Below are 17,079 nucleotides of genomic sequence, written 5' to 3' on the forward strand. Positions count from 1 at the left end.
TGTGTGTTTACATGTGAATAAATAGCAAATCAAGTGTTTCTTTTTTTTTTTTTTCTACTTGAGATGTGAAATGAACTGGAATACATAGGAAACAATTCCCTTTTGTGCCTCTGATACCAAGATGGGGTCTGGAAGTTTGATCAGCTCTTTATCATAATGGTTCCACCTATATCAAACAAAAAATTAGCGCTCAAATCAATGCACTCGTTCAAACAAGACTTACGTGCTAGAATCACCATAATTCATGCTCTCGGCAGGCGTATGCTGCTTACCAAGAATACAGCGCTTGCACTTGAAGGTATCATGTGTCTCGCTCTCGCTCTTGGTGTGCAGTGTAAACAATCGACGCATGTCAGCCACTGAGAAATGTCGCTCCATATCTGTCGCTTCATCCACAACACAGTTTGATAGTGATTGCTTGTGAGATTGACGCTGAAAGATCTTTTCCTCAATCGTGCCTGAAGCAATGAATCGATAGATGAAGCAATCCTTCTTTTGGCCATCTCTCCACACACGAGCCAACGCTTGCTGATCAGCAGCAGGGTTCCAATCGGGGTCAAACAGCACCAGGCGATTGGCACCAATCAAGTTCAAACCACATCCACCTGCTTTACTACTCAATAAAAATACAAACTCTTCGCCCTCAGGATCGTTGAACTGATCTACCAGCTTTTGTCGCTTGTTGATGGTCATGGTGCCGTCCAGACGAAGCACGCCGTACTGATTTTGCTGGCAGAAGGTTTCAAACAGGTCCAATGTTTGCGTGTAGTTGCTGATGAGCACAATCTTGTCTTTGGTATCCTTCTTGATTCTTGCAAGCATGCGAGCCAACACGGTGAATTTACCAGACAATGAAGCATCTACCTTGCCTTGAGTAACGTAGTTGGCGGGCAACACAGACTGACAGCCTTGCAAGTCTTCGGGCAGGTTCAGGAGGTTAGGATGATTACAGAGCTTTTTCAAGAGTGTGATGTTCTACAGAGAATATGGGATGAGTGGGCGCCAGAAGATGATTCAATAGCACTACTCACCTTCAATGCTTGACATCCTCCGTCACGCATCAGTGATTTCATTTCAGGTGATTCCAGGAATACATTGTACAGCGATTCTTGCAAGGGCGCTAATTTACAGAACACAACATGCTCATACTTGACGGGCACTGGATTTGCAGGCTGTGTTAGTCAATGGACAAAAAAAAAGCACTCAATCAGACAACTTACAGTATTTCGTCAAAATGTCGTTGGTTCTTCGAATGGTGAATTTGGAGACAATATTCCAGAATTCAGCCACCTTTTCATCACTAACGGCTCTCTCCTTTTCAGTAGCATCGGCATCACGACCTCTCAAGATGGGATTTTCATAGTTTCTTCTGAATTCATTGGGTGTACCGAGAAGGCCAGGATTGGCAAAATCAAGCAATGCGTAGTATTCACTCAGATCATTCTGAATGGGTGTGCCAGAGAGGATAACTCGTCGAGTGACATTCAGACTATTCAACTCTTGGAACAATTTGGACTCTCGGTTCTTCAAACGATGGCCTTCATCACACAACAAGACGCCAATCGACGTTTTTTTCAAGTACTTGGTATAGGCTCGCAAACTCTCGTAAGAAATGATGAGGATTGAGTTCTTGCCTTGGTTGGCTCCCCATCGCTTGACGGCTGTGATCTTTTCCTTGCTGTTGCCCACGTCCACAGTCAGAGGCTGAACTCGAGTTGCACCCAGCCATTTTACTGCAATATGTCTCATTAATCACTCCACCATGCAATGATATACATCTAATCCTTACCAAATTCATTTGCCCAATTCTTGACCAAACTCGAAGGGCATGTAATGATGGCTTTGTGAATAGTCGACTTGCCGGCCTCTTCAGACTGCTGGAGAAGTGTCCACACCAAAGCAATGCACTGTAATGTTTTTCCAAGACCCATTTCGTCTGCCATGATGCAGCCATACGCTTCAGGATACACTTTGCCCGTAGTACATTGATACAAAAACTTGACGCCTTCTATCTGATGTGGTCTCAAGACTCTTGTCAATGCTGGATCAACGACGACATGCACCAGCTTTCTCTTTTCCTGCTTCAAACCCAAGATTTCTGCTAACGATTTGCCCTTCTTTGGTTTATCCGTAGTAATCTTGATCTCTTCTTGCACAGGTTGATTATCAGGATCCCAGAGCACAATGGCACCTTCAGCTGTGTGATCGTAGAGTGCTCTCAACATGTGCCCCGTTCTGCGTCGAATTCCCAATGTCTTTTTCTCTCCAAACTCGCTGCTGGTAGGTGGCATAAAAGTAGGCAATGCGGATACCTTTTTTCCACTAACTTTCAATGGCTTGCCGTCTTTGGTTGTTGTCGCCGCAGCGCTTCCGTTGGGAGCCACCATGGTAGGCACCTTGAACTTTTTGCTCAGAATGGATCGAGCATCATGGTTCTTTTTGATACGGCTGTTTGGTAATGGAGAGAATTTTGTAACAATATATGATTTGACTGTGTTGCTGGAGATGCTTTTCAAAGCTATCCTTGATTTCTTGACTACATGCTTGCGATCCTCCTCTTCAGCATCGTCGCTTTCGCTATCACTGTAATCTGATTCCTCACTACTGACAGATGCCATTGTGCGTTTTCTATCGTTTGCTCTAGCTGCTGGCTTTTTGACAGGGTGGAATTCGTCATGGTCTTCCTCTGGATCACTTTCATCACTGCTTTCTCGAACCTTGTGTGGTTGCTTTGCAATCACAGGCTTCATTGTCTTGGCAGGCGAGCGCTTGTCTTGCTCATATTGGCTTCCTTCATTACTGCTGTGACCCTTTGAAGGCTGCCTTCTAATCATGGGCTGAAATTCTTCGTCCTCCTCGCTTTCATTGCTGCTCTCTTGGACTATGGATTGCTTTTGTTGGACTTGCTTTCTAACAATTGGTCGATAGATATCCTCTTCATCACTACTGCTGTCTATGTGAAATGGGATGGATACAATTGGTTTCTTTGGACGATTAGATGACCTCAATGGTGCTTGTGGTTTAGAAATCATATTGCAAGTGGAAGAAACAAAGAATCTAAATGCGCAGTACCTGTAAATGTCTATTTAATTTAAGAGCGCATTTTCGTGCGCGCGTTTTCTCAAATCTAAACAATAGTCATGAAAATACCCCTTTATCACCAAACATTTCAAATCACATCCAATCGACTTTGCGATTCATGAATATTCTACATTTAGCCGGCAGAGCATTAAATATGCTGACTCGGTTTATTCGGTAGCGATTTCACTGATAACATTGCAATAGTATTGGTTTGCAGTGATGATCATCTTGTGTGGTTTATATAACCAATTTATCTTGGCCATCGTTCTCTTCAACACCGTATGAAACACTCTCTTAAGTTAAAAACTAAATGGTGCTCTTCATGTTGGTGCTGTTTGTTAAAATAAAGGTGAGGTCTTTTGTTGGAATGTCTTTGATGGATTCCAGAATTCGCCCGACATTGTTCTTGCTGTACACTGGGCAGCAGGCCAAATGTATGGTAATATCAACGTTGTATATTATGATCAACGTCTTTTGCATGATGGTATTTGTATCATAAAACGACTCCAGTGTTACATGTTTCAACCAAAGTTATAGTAGCACTTTTGTCATCATCGATCATTGCCAAAAGTAGATGCGCCAGCAGAGGTTTATCGCTTTGCATGCCATGATTTCAAACCAAAACACAAAGGGGTTCCCTGAATGGTGGTTGGTTTGTCAGAGGTAAAATTATAGCATTTAGTGCGGACAGATAAATCATCATACCTTTGATATCCAAGATAACGACAATGAAGCATACTTCATGCTGGTACATCGTACATCAATATTTCTTATCCATTGACTACTATTACCACTACAGTATGAGAAAAGAAATATGAAGCTGGCATCTTTACATGCATGCTTTTGTGTTTATTATATTTTACCTCTTTTGTAATGTAATGTATATAATGAATGCATGCCTTTATCTTTCCATCACTAAAGCCCAATACTAATCATTCTTTTCTATCCATAGTAATTTTTGAACAAAATCAGAATGCGCATCAAATGATACTACTCTTGATAGTCTATTTGCAATCTGTCTCTAATTCGACCCGTTTTATATATAATATTATACAGTATACGTATCTTCTTAAGGCTTTCAAAGTAGAGTTTATAATGAATCTGCACCTCTTCACCGACAATATTGTTCAATTGATGTATAGGATCAAAAAGCACCTATCGTTCTTGTTACTGGTAGCTGTATAGCATCGGTTTTCATGGATCTGAAGCGGCCAATTGGTCAGGCTCTGCCAAATTGGCGAAAAACGATCGCACAAGGCTAACTATTCCTACAGTGGCGTATATAAAATCCTTTTGTGCAATACTATCAGCCATAACACTCCAGAAACTTGCTTATATACTTGAGCACCACATAGATGCGTTTATGGTGTGGTTGAAAAAACGCATTTTTATCATTGTAAACTACCATTTTTGGGAGATTGAAAAATCAGTTTTTGAAAGGAAGCATTGTAGACGACCAAATGAGATTTGATTTTGTAAAATAGACACAGAGGAACAAAAGTTTATTAATAAAGAAGCCAGGTTGAGTTGGGAGTTGAACAGGAGATAGTGTTCAAATACTGTTCGTTTTTATATTGGTTTCGTTACACTTTCCTCGCTTAATCATTTGACAATCACTGTAGCGACTGAAAGTCGGCTCATATGTTTAACATCCCCTCAAAATGGGCGTATAATGGTGGCCCTAAAATAAAGACTTCAGCACCATCACAGGGCTTGTAATAGCTGTTCTAATTTTTGTAAAATGCGCAGCACAGCTTTCAATCTTTGCCACACTACAGCGAAGCAAGGTGTCGTCCACCGGTTTTTAATGCAACATTTTCCGATGTCCGATCCATCAATCTAATACGCATAATTACTCTCAATTAACAGGTTCTTACATAACGCTCAGTACTCAAAGTTGGCTAGAATGCGTGGCACAGCTTTAAATCTTTGCCACAACATCACCACGAAGAAGCAAGCTGTTGCCGAATGATTTATACGGTTTTGAATACAACGCCTTACAACACCTCATCCATCAATCTACTACTGCCATTTGTAATGACTCGAAATTTACAGGTTCGCATCTGATGCTCATTACTCAATGGGAAGATCAAATTTATTGTAGCTACTGAGGCATCTGAGCACACACAGCTGATTATACCTGTAGACATAGATGCGATGTGATACAACCAGCATCAATTATAGTGCTACATTGTAAAAATGGCTTAAGGGGAAAGCGAATGTAGTCTACGATGCATGCTTGTGTGCAACAATGCAAATGATTACCATAATATTCACATAATAAAATAAGTTCCGGTAGTAAGCTATTCTTCGTACGTCAGAAGTAGCAAATAAGGGACATCATAAGTAATTCGTGTTGCCAAGAGCAACTAAAAATATTCAAGTTGATCCTCTGCATCCAAAATAGTTATCATTTCGCATAAATGAGGACTGACACTAAAATTTAGCATGAGAATACCGTATAGTAGTAGGATGGGTGTACAAGCAATCGATCTCTAGATTATACATAAAATAGCAGAAAACATTCACACTTCAATGATCCTTCCTCATCTGATTCGTAACTGTACGAAACGTACATACATTCTAACGTATGTTATCAGACGTGTTCTAACATTGTACGCCTTTACAGCAATTTATAGGTCAGATTCTGTCCAAATCTACTATTTTCAAGCACGAATAACTCATGCCACAGAGTGTTTTGGGCGCTTGGAATAGCGCCAAACGGTTCTTCTTGGCTACGCTTTACTGAATGATGCTTTATCTCAAATTTTTTTGGATCATCGCAAGTCCATCAAAATCCTCATTTTTTCATGAGTATTAGCAAGGGAAAATTTACGAAAATCAAACGATCGCGTTTTTCACCCCAAAAATGAAGACTTTTCCTATGGTACATATCAGATCAAACTGATCGTAAAGATGAGACGCAACAGTAGAGACTCTTTTTTTATAAGACTTGCATATGCTAAATTTTGACATATTCATAGAGAACCGGTTTTCGAATTTTCTCAAGCTGCTCATTATTTTCGGTCTGAAAGCTGAATGTAGCCAGCATCATTCGATGCGCCTTCATTGACTCTTTATAAATCCATTAGAAAGTAATATATAACAAGGACAATTTTCATAGTCAAATTTAGGAAAAACGTCTAAAGGATGTGAGATCAAGTCAAATTTGAACACGAAAACACCCACTGCACAATGTCAAATTAAAGTGCAGCAGTTGTGGCTGCCACGGCAGAAGACTGAGGCCAAATCTACTGAACGTGACGTCGATTAGGGCGCCCTCTCATTTTTCCACGCCTCCGTTTTTTACCCATTTTGCAAAACGCGTTTTAGTATCAAACCATGGTGGTTTTGGACACCGTTTGATTGATAATAACACTCTAGCTTCTGATAACACGGTTTTGTACTGTTAAAAGTGCTTGATACTGCACCTTTGAAGTGGAATATAGTAGGTACGATTCGATAACGAGCATTGGAAGACGAAGAAACAGCACTAATTGAGTTTGCTTATTATTAGGTTTCAATTTTTTTTTTGCCTGTTCGACGTGGGTGTTGCTGCCATTACTTCTCTGTCATCTCTGTTGTCTGCTTCTTTGGTTTATTATGCACGGTAACTGCCTCTTTGGTCTCTATCCTTGGCGACTGCTTTGTTAATCTTTGTCCGGTCTCTGGTGTCGCTCGTTCTTCGGTTTCTCTATGATGCTGTTGTTGCTGTTGTTGTTGCTGCTGCTGCTGTTGCTTCTGATGCTGCTTCTGGTATTACTTCTGGTGTTGCTGCTGCTAGTTTGGTCTTTTCTGGTCTACTATCTTTGGTGTATGCTCGTTCTCTGTTGTATCTCCGGTAATTGTGTATTCTCAGGTCTATTGGTAGCTGTGGTAAGTGGTAAGTATTTTTTTTCTTCTGGTCGCAATGACATAAATCTTCTCTGGACGTTTGTATCATTGCTTCCTTTCTCGTGATAATGCATTCATAATGTTTGCTTTGTTGCGTTTTCTTTCTCTTTCTTTCTCTTTCTTTCTCTTTCTTTTGTTGGCTGTGATATGATCGGCTCAACAGATGCTTGCAATGTTGTTGCTTTGTATGTACGAACAACAAGCATGATGTACTGCTATATATCTGTATTGCTGTTATAATACTACTTTGTTATATGGCCGTGGATTGTTGTTTGTGTTGCCTCTGTCGCTTCACATGAAACAACATTAGTCATTATGTTGTATTGCACACTTATAGTACTGTTATTGCTCCTGCAATTGTGCCTGTTTGTGTTGCTTTACATCCGACTATTACCATGCACGTTGCTAATGTATGCATTTTTGTTGTTGCAACAACAGCGAGCTATTCTGAACATCTTTGATGTTGTATTATTTGTTGTTATGCTTTTCTTTTGACTCACTTTTTTGTGTGAGTGTTCCTTTTTTTTTTTACCTACATACTACTATACTCCTAGAGTACTGTAGCATGTTCTTTCCTTCTTTCTTTTCTTCTTATTATGTTTCTTTGAAGCATACCTTTTTTTACGTTGTGGTGGATGTGCCTATCGCTGAAGCTCAACAAGACTCTATCCGAGGCTAGGAGGTAGATAGGCTGTCTCCACTTGGTTGTCGCTACTTACTTTAGTGATGATTGAGGGTCTCAATGCCTGAACTTAAAGCTAGGTGGTGTAAGTAAGGCATGCTCTAGCACCTGAGGGAAATTTGATGATAGCAGCGGCTATATTGCTATTATAGCGGCGCTTAAAATTTTGCCTCACATCAAAACAGGGGGAAACCCTCGCAAATTTTTTTTTTAGGTTAGCGGAGTTTTTAAGCGATTTGATTGGCTAGGGGGTTTAAAGAGAAAAGGTCTTCAACTAATTGATTTTTTTTTGATCTGTCATTTAATATAATTTTGTGTTTGTAATAAAAGAGTGATCAAACAATGAATACAATTTAAGTTTTTCTTTATTCAAAAGTAACGAAAGATGCAATTATTTGCTCTAGCATACATTCAACAGTTTCATGGGAGGTGTGGAACTCAGGGCATATTATGTTTGAAATCCACGACGGAAAAAATCATATGAATAAACAATAAATTCAACCAGATAAAAGCGTACTTTTTTATCAAACTGACAGGCGTAATGTAAACTGAAGAATCTCAACTGGCTAGTTACATCATGATTTTTATACACTTTAGCAATGGATAAAGGTTCTGTTGTAAATCTGAAAAGTACGTGAGAATGGATGTAGGTTTATTTTCAATAAGAATTAGATGAAGAGGAAAGGGAAGAGTGAATGTTTATTGCTATATATACGTATGATTTATGGATTGCTTACGCACCCTCCAGAATGGTGTTCTAATGCTAAGTTTTAGTATCAATCCTCACTTATGCTAAATAGTAATCATTTCGGATATAGATGATCAGTCTAAATATCTTTAGTTGCTCTTGGCAACAACGTTAATTACTTACATTCCTTATCTGCCATCTTTTGACATATAAAACATAGCTTACTGAAATTTAGCTTATGTGAATATCATGGTTATCGTTTATATGTTGATACAGTTTATTTACATATGCTCCATATGTGCATAGTTTATTACTGAATTTAATCTACGATATTGTGATTCAGGAACAGTTATATGTGTGAATACAACAGGTTCTACTAATGAGAATGGAAATATAAGCCAACTCAGATCAACTACTGTCTATTCATGCTAAAAAAAATCTAGCAACCTAAGCATGGCTTAGCTTCCTCTGGATAAATATTTAGATTCCTATCTCAAGTACTCTGATTTATTATCTTTTGTATGAGGATTATTAACGTCGATCTATTAAAATGTATTGAATAGGTACAGTATATCTACTAGTCTATATGTTAAGCACAAAGAATAAAAGGATTATTATTTGTAGCTTATAACGAATGTTCAATATTATAAAAACAAGAAAAGACTTATTTGAATAAGATCAGACACAAAAACTAAAGATTTATTGATGAAGACAAGAGTTATTCTATTTATACTAAGTTCTGAATGTCAAAGTGGCAATTTATCTTGTACAACACTTATCACATCTGGTGAATCTCAGCATTTAGATAGCTGAGATGCACTTCAATTATCATAGCATGTCCATGTTGTTGCACAACACAGACATATCTACCTATCAAGAATACCTTAATCTTTATAGACGGTTGTTGTTTAGAATAACGAAATATAGACAGAGTAAATACAATTAGAACTGAATATATTTATTATGTTATTCCAAGATTGAATAGGGATCAAAACTAGTGTAGATACCAAAGGTATTTATAGTTATTTGACAGTGCCGCAGCAATAGGACCTTGATCTTGAATGCGGGATAATTGTATAAGCCTTGAACCAGTAACGAGGATGTGCTGCATCAGAACTCATGAACCACCAGTCAAGGATAAACAACAAAGATGATCCAGGATAGAATGTTCTTCCTAATGGCTTTGACGGAAGAACATTTGTCGGAATTGAAACCCACTTCCAGGGACGAAAGGCCATAGGCTACCACTCTCTAGGAACCAGGATATAGATTAGCCATTTGATGGCACCACTCATGTTCCTTCGTGCTGCTTGAATAAAGACCTCTCACTTCTACTATGCATCTCAGCTCATTCTCAGATCCTCTTATGTAATATACAACGCCTAATACATTTGCCTCTCAGAGATGATCTATATCCTAAACAGTTGTAGCCCTTCTGGCACAACATTAGCATTAGAACACCATTCTGGATGGGTGCGTAAGCAATCCATAAATCATACATATATATAGCAGTAAACATTCACTCTTCCCTTTCCTCTTCATCTGATTCTTATTGAAAATAAACCTACATCCATTCTCACGTACTTTTCAGATTTACAACAGAACCTTTATCCATTTGTGGAATTTGAGGCTTGATAGACTAAAATTCACGGAAAAAAAAGAATAAAAAAACAGTAATGTCAACTTGATAAAGGTATATTTTATTATCAAACTGACAGGTGTAAAGTAAACTGAAGTCTCTCTACTGGCCAGGTAGATGATCCTTCTTATATACTATAACAATGGATAAAAGTTCTATTAATTAGATTGACAAATAAGTCAACTCAGATCAACTAATGTCTAATCATGCTAAAAGACAACTCCAGCAAGCTAGTCATGATTTAGCTCTGTCTGGATGAATAATTAGACTCTCATCCGAAGTACCCTGATCTATCCTTTCTATAAGGATAATTAATATCGATCTAGTAGCATATATCTGATAGGTACAGTCTACTTAGTCTATATTAATAGTACATATCTGAGTGTATATCGCTAAGCATACATCTTTAGCATGTATCTGGATATATGATGGCATGTCTATAGCATATCATATGCATGTCTATAGCATGTCTCATATATAGTACAAGTCTGTAGTACATAAAGTATCTGTAGCTAGTATCACGGATATAAGCATGTGTCTTATAGCGTGGATCATGAAGTGCACATCTGAAGCAACAAGCTCATATTGCGTTAATCTTGGTGCCTATCCAGATATGGTAAACATCCGTAGTCAATGTCGGAATACAAGTATAAGTCTATAGTGCCATCCATGTCCGTGGTGCCATCTATAGCCTATATCTTATATAGTATGAATCTTATAGCACTAGCGTATCTGAAGTCCATATCTTCTCATAGTATAAATCGATATCGTACATCTAATCCAGCGTACATACAGTTTATATCTAAATCTGGTAACTGGATGAACTGTCGGAATGCAGATCATAGTGGATGTATTCCACAGATGTATTCCACACCATTGCTAAAGTGTATAAAAATCATGATGTAACTAGCCAGTTGAGATTCTTCAGTTTACATTACGCCTGTCAGTTTGATAAAAAAGTACGCTTTTATCTGGTTGAATTTATTGTTTATTCATATGATTTTTTCCGTCGTGGATTTCAAACATAATATGCCCTGAGTTCCACACCTCCCATGAAACTGTTGAATGTATGCTAGAGCAAATAATTGCATCTTTCGTTACTTTTGAATAAAGAAAAACTTAAATTGTATTCATTGTTTGATCACTCTTTTATTACAAACACAAAATTATATTAAATGACAGATCAAAAAAAAATCAATTAGTTGAAGACCTTTTCTCTTTAAACCCCCTAGCCAATCAAATCGCTTAAAAACTCCGCTAACCTAAAAAAAAAATTTGCGAGGGTTTCCCCCTGTTTTGATGTGAGGCAAAATTTTAAGCGCCGCTATAATAGCAATATAGCCGCTGCTATCATCAAATTTCCCTCAGGTGCTAGAGCATGCCTTACTTACACCACCTAGCTTTAAGTTCAGGCATTGAGACCCTCAATCATCACTAAAGTAAGTAGCGACAACCAAGTGGAGACAGCCTATCTACCTCCTAGCCTCGGATAGAGTCTTGTTGAGCTTCAGCGATAGGCACATCCACCACAACGTAAAAAAAGGTATGCTTCAAAGAAACATAATAAGAAGAAAAGAAAGAAGGAAAGAACATGCTACAGTACTCTAGGAGTATAGTAGTATGTAGGTAAAAAAAAAAAGGAACACTCACACAAAAAAGTGAGTCAAAAGAAAAGCATAACAACAAATAATACAACATCAAAGATGTTCAGAATAGCTCGCTGTTGTTGCAACAACAAAAATGCATACATTAGCAACGTGCATGGTAATAGTCGGATGTAAAGCAACACAAACAGGCACAATTGCAGGAGCAATAACAGTACTATAAGTGTGCAATACAACATAATGACTAATGTTGTTTCATGTGAAGCGACAGAGGCAACACAAACAACAATCCACGGCCATATAACAAAGTAGTATTATAACAGCAATACAGATATATAGCAGTACATCATGCTTGTTGTTCGTACATACAAAGCAACAACATTGCAAGCATCTGTTGAGCCGATCATATCACAGCCAACAAAAGAAAGAGAAAGAAAGAGAAAGAAAGAGAAAGAAAACGCAACAAAGCAAACATTATGAATGCATTATCACGAGAAAGGAAGCAATGATACAAACGTCCAGAGAAGATTTATGTCATTGCGACCAGAAGAAAAAAAATACTTACCACTTACCACAGCTACCAATAGACCTGAGAATACACAATTACCGGAGATACAACAGAGAACGAGCATACACCAAAGATAGTAGACCAGAAAAGACCAAACTAGCAGCAGCAACACCAGAAGTAATACCAGAAGCAGCATCAGAAGCAACAGCAGCAGCAGCAACAACAACAGCAACAACAGCATCATAGAGAAACCGAAGAACGAGCGACACCAGAGACCGGACAAAGATTAACAAAGCAGTCGCCAAGGATAGAGACCAAAGAGGCAGTTACCGTGCATAATAAACCAAAGAAGCAGACAACAGAGATGACAGAGAAGTAATGGCAGCAACACCCACGTCGAACAGGCAAAAAAAAAATTGAAACCTAATAATAAGCAAACTCAATTAGTGCTGTTTCTTCGTCTTCCAATGCTCGTTATCGAATCGTACCTACTATATTCCACTTCAAAGGTGCAGTATCAAGCACTTTTAACAGTACAAAACCGTGTTATCAGAAGCTAGAGTGTTATTATCAATCAAACGGTGTCCAAAACCACCATGGTTTGATACTAAAACGCGTTTTGCAAAATGGGTAAAAAACGGAGGCGTGGAAAAATGAGAGGGCGCCCTAATCGACGTCACGTTCAGTAGATTTGGCCTCAGTCTTCTGCCGTGGCAGCCACAACTGCTGCACTTTAATTTGACATTGTGCAGTGGGTGTTTTCGTGTTCAAATTTGACTTGATCTCACATCCTTTAGACGTTTTTCCTAAATTTGACTATGAAAATTGTCCTTGTTATATATTACTTTCTAATGGATTTATAAAGAGTCAATGAAGGCGCATCGAATGATGCTGGCTACATTCAGCTTTCAGACCGAAAATAATGAGCAGCTTGAGAAAATTCGAAAACCGGTTCTCTATGAATATGTCAAAATTTAGCATATGCAAGTCTTATAAAAAAAGAGTCTCTACTGTTGCGTCTCATCTTTACGATCAGTTTGATCTGATATGTACCATAGGAAAAGTCTTCATTTTTGGGGTGAAAAACGCGATCGTTTGATTTTCGTAAATTTTCCCTTGCTAATACTCATGAAAAAATGAGGATTTTGATGGACTTGCGATGATCCAAAAAAATTTGAGATAAAGCATCATTCAGTAAAGCGTAGCCAAGAAGAATCGTTTGGCGCTATTCCAAGCGCCCAAAACACTCTGTGGCATGAGGTATTCGTGCTTGAAAATGGTAGATTTGGACAAAAATCGATCTGAAAATAAGGCGTATTAATAGGTTATCTGATGACCGAAACCAATATGATAAAAAAGTACAGTGTTTGGACACTATTTCTTTATCAACTGTCAATTGAGCCTGGCGTCTCCATTATTAGTTAAATTTTGTTTCCCTTTGTTTGCTCTACGAAATGAGGCTGGTTTGTTTAAAACCGAAACGAGCGCTCAGGGATAACCCTGTTTTCTGTCTTTGCAAAGAGTCTGCATAACGAAATATTAGTCAACAAGGGCCCCTGTATTTCTATACCGTATAAGCATAAGATTGCTAGATGACCGCCTGATTGTAACCCATACAAACTTTCGTCGACGGAAAATCCTGGAAAAAATTCCAATGTGATCTTAGAGAATTGTCAACTCAAGAAGAACAAATTAGTGTTTAGGACTTTATTCATATTATGCAAGTTTTCAATAGGATCTATCAACAACAGCTACCATTCAGCCTTCAGAACAATATCCTGAACGCCCTTGATTTCTTCCAGCTCAAACCGGATGTCTTCAACTCGTCCTCTCGTGAATAATGCTGCATCCTTCAATCTTGTTTCTGCTGGCAATATCAACGCTAGTTTTACAGATTCAATTTCTGAAATGGCATCCAAGATGCGGCCAAGGTTTCCATTTTGCAAATTTTGTTTGGCACTTGCCAACCACAAGCTTCCTTGGATGGCTAAACTCTTGATATTCACGTATTTGTAGATCAGATACTCCAACAATTCAGGTCGACATGTTGCATCTATCGACATTGATTTGAGCTGATCTTGTTGTTTCACATAAGCAATGGCCCGAGCATCCACATTCTCTTTGGATACTGTGTGATGGTAAATATCGCCTTCCAAGTCGAAATCTAGGATTTTCAATGCATGCAAATACGGACAATGATTCAAGATGACTTCCAGCTCGTTCATTCCTTTTAAAAAGCCTTTCATATGAAGATAATTCAAGCTTTTGCATTGCTCTAATTGTTCAATAAACTTCCAAGCGTCATCATGTCGGCTATCGCCCAAGGTAATTGCCATTGATTCGATGGATTGTCTTAGAAGCCACAGTCTCCTGATTCTTGTGCTGGTGTTTGAACCAGCATATGCTGGCAATTCCTTTAGCTTGTTTCTATTGAAGTTTCTTGAGTTTATCATGTCATGAATGGTCTTGAAAAACACGTCTGGTTCTGTAAAACCAGAGATTCTTTCAATATTGGGTGTTAGGGCAACGCGTAAAAGCTTTTCAACAACGACAGGTAATTCCACGCCATTAAATACAAAGTGCATGTGTTTGGTATACTTTGCTTTAGAGGATTCCATTATCAGATGATTGTATACCTCGATAGCTTTTAGTTCCGTCTTGATGACAATTGTTCGACCAAGCATCTCTTTTGCTGCAGGCTCGTTCCATGATTCGCATACCAGTCCACATGTAGACAACTGCTTTATGGATTTGAAATTGTGGAAAATCAAACTCAAAAGCTCTTCATTCAATGATGTTATGTTATTCATGTTTGGAGTGTTATTGTGAGGCTGGTAGAATGAAACAAGGGTGATGCTTGAGAAAGTTTACACGAGCAAAATGATCATGCAAATGAGCTGGTGGCGTAGAGATACAGCTCAAAGTCACTGAGGCAAAACGCATAAACAGCGTATCTTCGCCACTAGACTATGCCATTATTGCGTTTGAAATGAATCCCCTGATGCTCTATTTTGGCGCTTATATAGAAAGTTGATTACAGATTATATATTCCTGTCTATGAACATGGCAATTTTATTCATCGTTATTTACACGCAAGAATTGTAAGTCAACATGTCCATCATTAACTCTTGTTTGTCTTCGATAGTGTTCAAGAAGAATTTGTAGTCTTCAATTCGATCATTGAAAAACAAGGCTATTTCTTTCATTTTGGTATTCGCTGGCATTATCGATGTGATCCTTCGAATTCGGCCGCTCATAGCAGCATACAGAGCACGCTCCAGATTGCCTTTGGGTGATGCTCCTCTGTGGTTGAAAGCTTTGAGAGCTTCATTGATTTCAATTATTGCAAATGGTGGATAACATGTGTAAAATTCGCCTTTTCTTGACACCAGGCTTTGACTTTTTCGTTTGATAATGCTCCCAATGTGTATTTGAGTCGAGTTATTTCAGCCTGATATACGTCAAAAGAGGGTACTGTTCTGAGGCATCATTCAAACTTTGTAAACCATCCACAGACCCACATATTGTCAATTCTACAAACTGCTCTAGTTTCGAAGCCCAGTGTGAGTCTCATTTGCCAAGAGTATAGCGTTTCCTTTAATCGATTTCCAGATTATGTATACTATCTTGAGTTTGGCACTCTCATCACTTTTAGTGTCATGAGGTAAGCTTTCCGATTTGTCATAAGATCGAAGCTCATTGTCCAATATAGAAACTGATTTGTTGAAAAGTCTGTCTGATTTAACTGAACCACCAACTTTTTTTGATAGAGGGAGTAACTGCCAAATCTAACAGTTCTTCTGCTATCAAGGGGACCTCCGCACCATCGAAAATCAAAAAGCTCTGTCGTGATGGTATTGGCCATAGTGGTGTCTAGAAGCAAATGTCTATGCAATCGAATGGTTTGTATTTTTGAGTTGACAATAATCTCTCTGCTGAACATGACGGCGGTCGCAGGGATTTTCCAGGCTTTTCTCACTTGGCAACATGTGGCTAACTACTGCATCAATTCAACGTTGCTAAAGATCATCATTAAGATTTCTTCGTTGAGGGTTGATCAGCAATTAAACTTGTTGTACTCATAGGCTAATTTTCCAACACAAACGACTAATACATTGAAACAAGCTTCATGCTCTTGTTTTGTAACGAAACCTGTTTCCATCTCAAAAAAAAATAAGCAAAGGGATATGTCTCTGGTAGAAAATGTTCGCCTGGCCACATTAGCATCAGTTTGGTAATCTCTGTGATATAAACGAATTCTCGGGTTACCCCAAGATGAAATGGGCCAAAAGTAATCAACTGGTGACACGTCTAATCAAAGCTGGCTATCGATCACCAAATCCTATGGTGTTCTCCTTGTCAGACGTTAGGAGAGGAGTATGAATGTGTCACGAAATCTGTCAAAATGGCCTGATTCTGACACACACACGCATACACATTTGATTTCGATAAGCAAAATGTTGCATTACAATATCAACTGTGGTTACTGTGTAATACTGTGCTCTCAAAATCAGCATTTCTATGATACAATAGAATTTACAGTCAAACTATTTCCAGAACAAAAAAGTGAAGCTAATACGAATCCGGGTTAAATGGCTTGCAGATGTACCGATAATGAAAAACAATAAGCCTTTATAGAATAGCTTCGTTAAACCCTAAAAGTACTATAATTAAATGTTGAAATGACATATGGCAACGGCCCAGAAAAAAAGAGAGCGAGATAACATCTTGATAGAAACGTTCCATAGCAATATAAATTATTCCTATATGAAACCTTATCAAGTGCCGGAAGATGAAACCTATGCAATTAACGAAGGGTGATGTGCTTTCAATTGTTGTAGATTTATATACGATATCAAACCAAATCCCTCCTTTTCATTTCCCTTTTTCTCTCGTCCATTAAATGAAATGTGCACAGAATTCATACAATTAATAGACTCTTCATTGCCCAAATATCCCCTCACAACATCGTCTTCCTCATCA

General features: G+C 38.4%; 2 protein-coding genes across 2 annotated transcripts; both read right to left on the bottom strand.

Moving 5' to 3' along the window:
* Positions 1 to 54: 54 nt before the first annotated feature.
* Positions 55 to 3,032, bottom strand: ATC70_008776 (uncharacterized protein; the record flags this gene model as incomplete). Its single annotated transcript, XM_064828021.1, has 5 exons — positions 55 to 166; positions 224 to 975; positions 1,032 to 1,159; positions 1,221 to 1,733; positions 1,790 to 3,032. The coding sequence occupies 5 exons, from the start codon at positions 3,030 to 3,032 to the stop codon at positions 55 to 57; spliced, it is 2,748 nt and encodes a 915-aa protein (XP_064685223.1).
* Positions 3,033 to 13,847: 10,815 nt separating this feature from the next.
* ATC70_008777 (AMP_N domain-containing protein) lies at positions 13,848 to 14,906 on the bottom strand (the record flags this gene model as incomplete). Its single annotated transcript, XM_064828022.1, has 1 exon — positions 13,848 to 14,906. The coding sequence occupies one exon, from the start codon at positions 14,904 to 14,906 to the stop codon at positions 13,848 to 13,850; it is 1,059 nt and encodes a 352-aa protein (XP_064685224.1).
* Between the last annotated feature and the right edge of the window lie 2,173 nt (positions 14,907 to 17,079).

The sequence above is a fragment of the Mucor velutinosus genome, assembly GCF_035048745.1.
Source record: "Mucor velutinosus strain NIH1002 chromosome Unknown tig00001563, whole genome shotgun sequence".
NCBI classification, from domain to species: domain Eukaryota; kingdom Fungi; phylum Mucoromycota; class Mucoromycetes; order Mucorales; family Mucoraceae; genus Mucor; species Mucor velutinosus.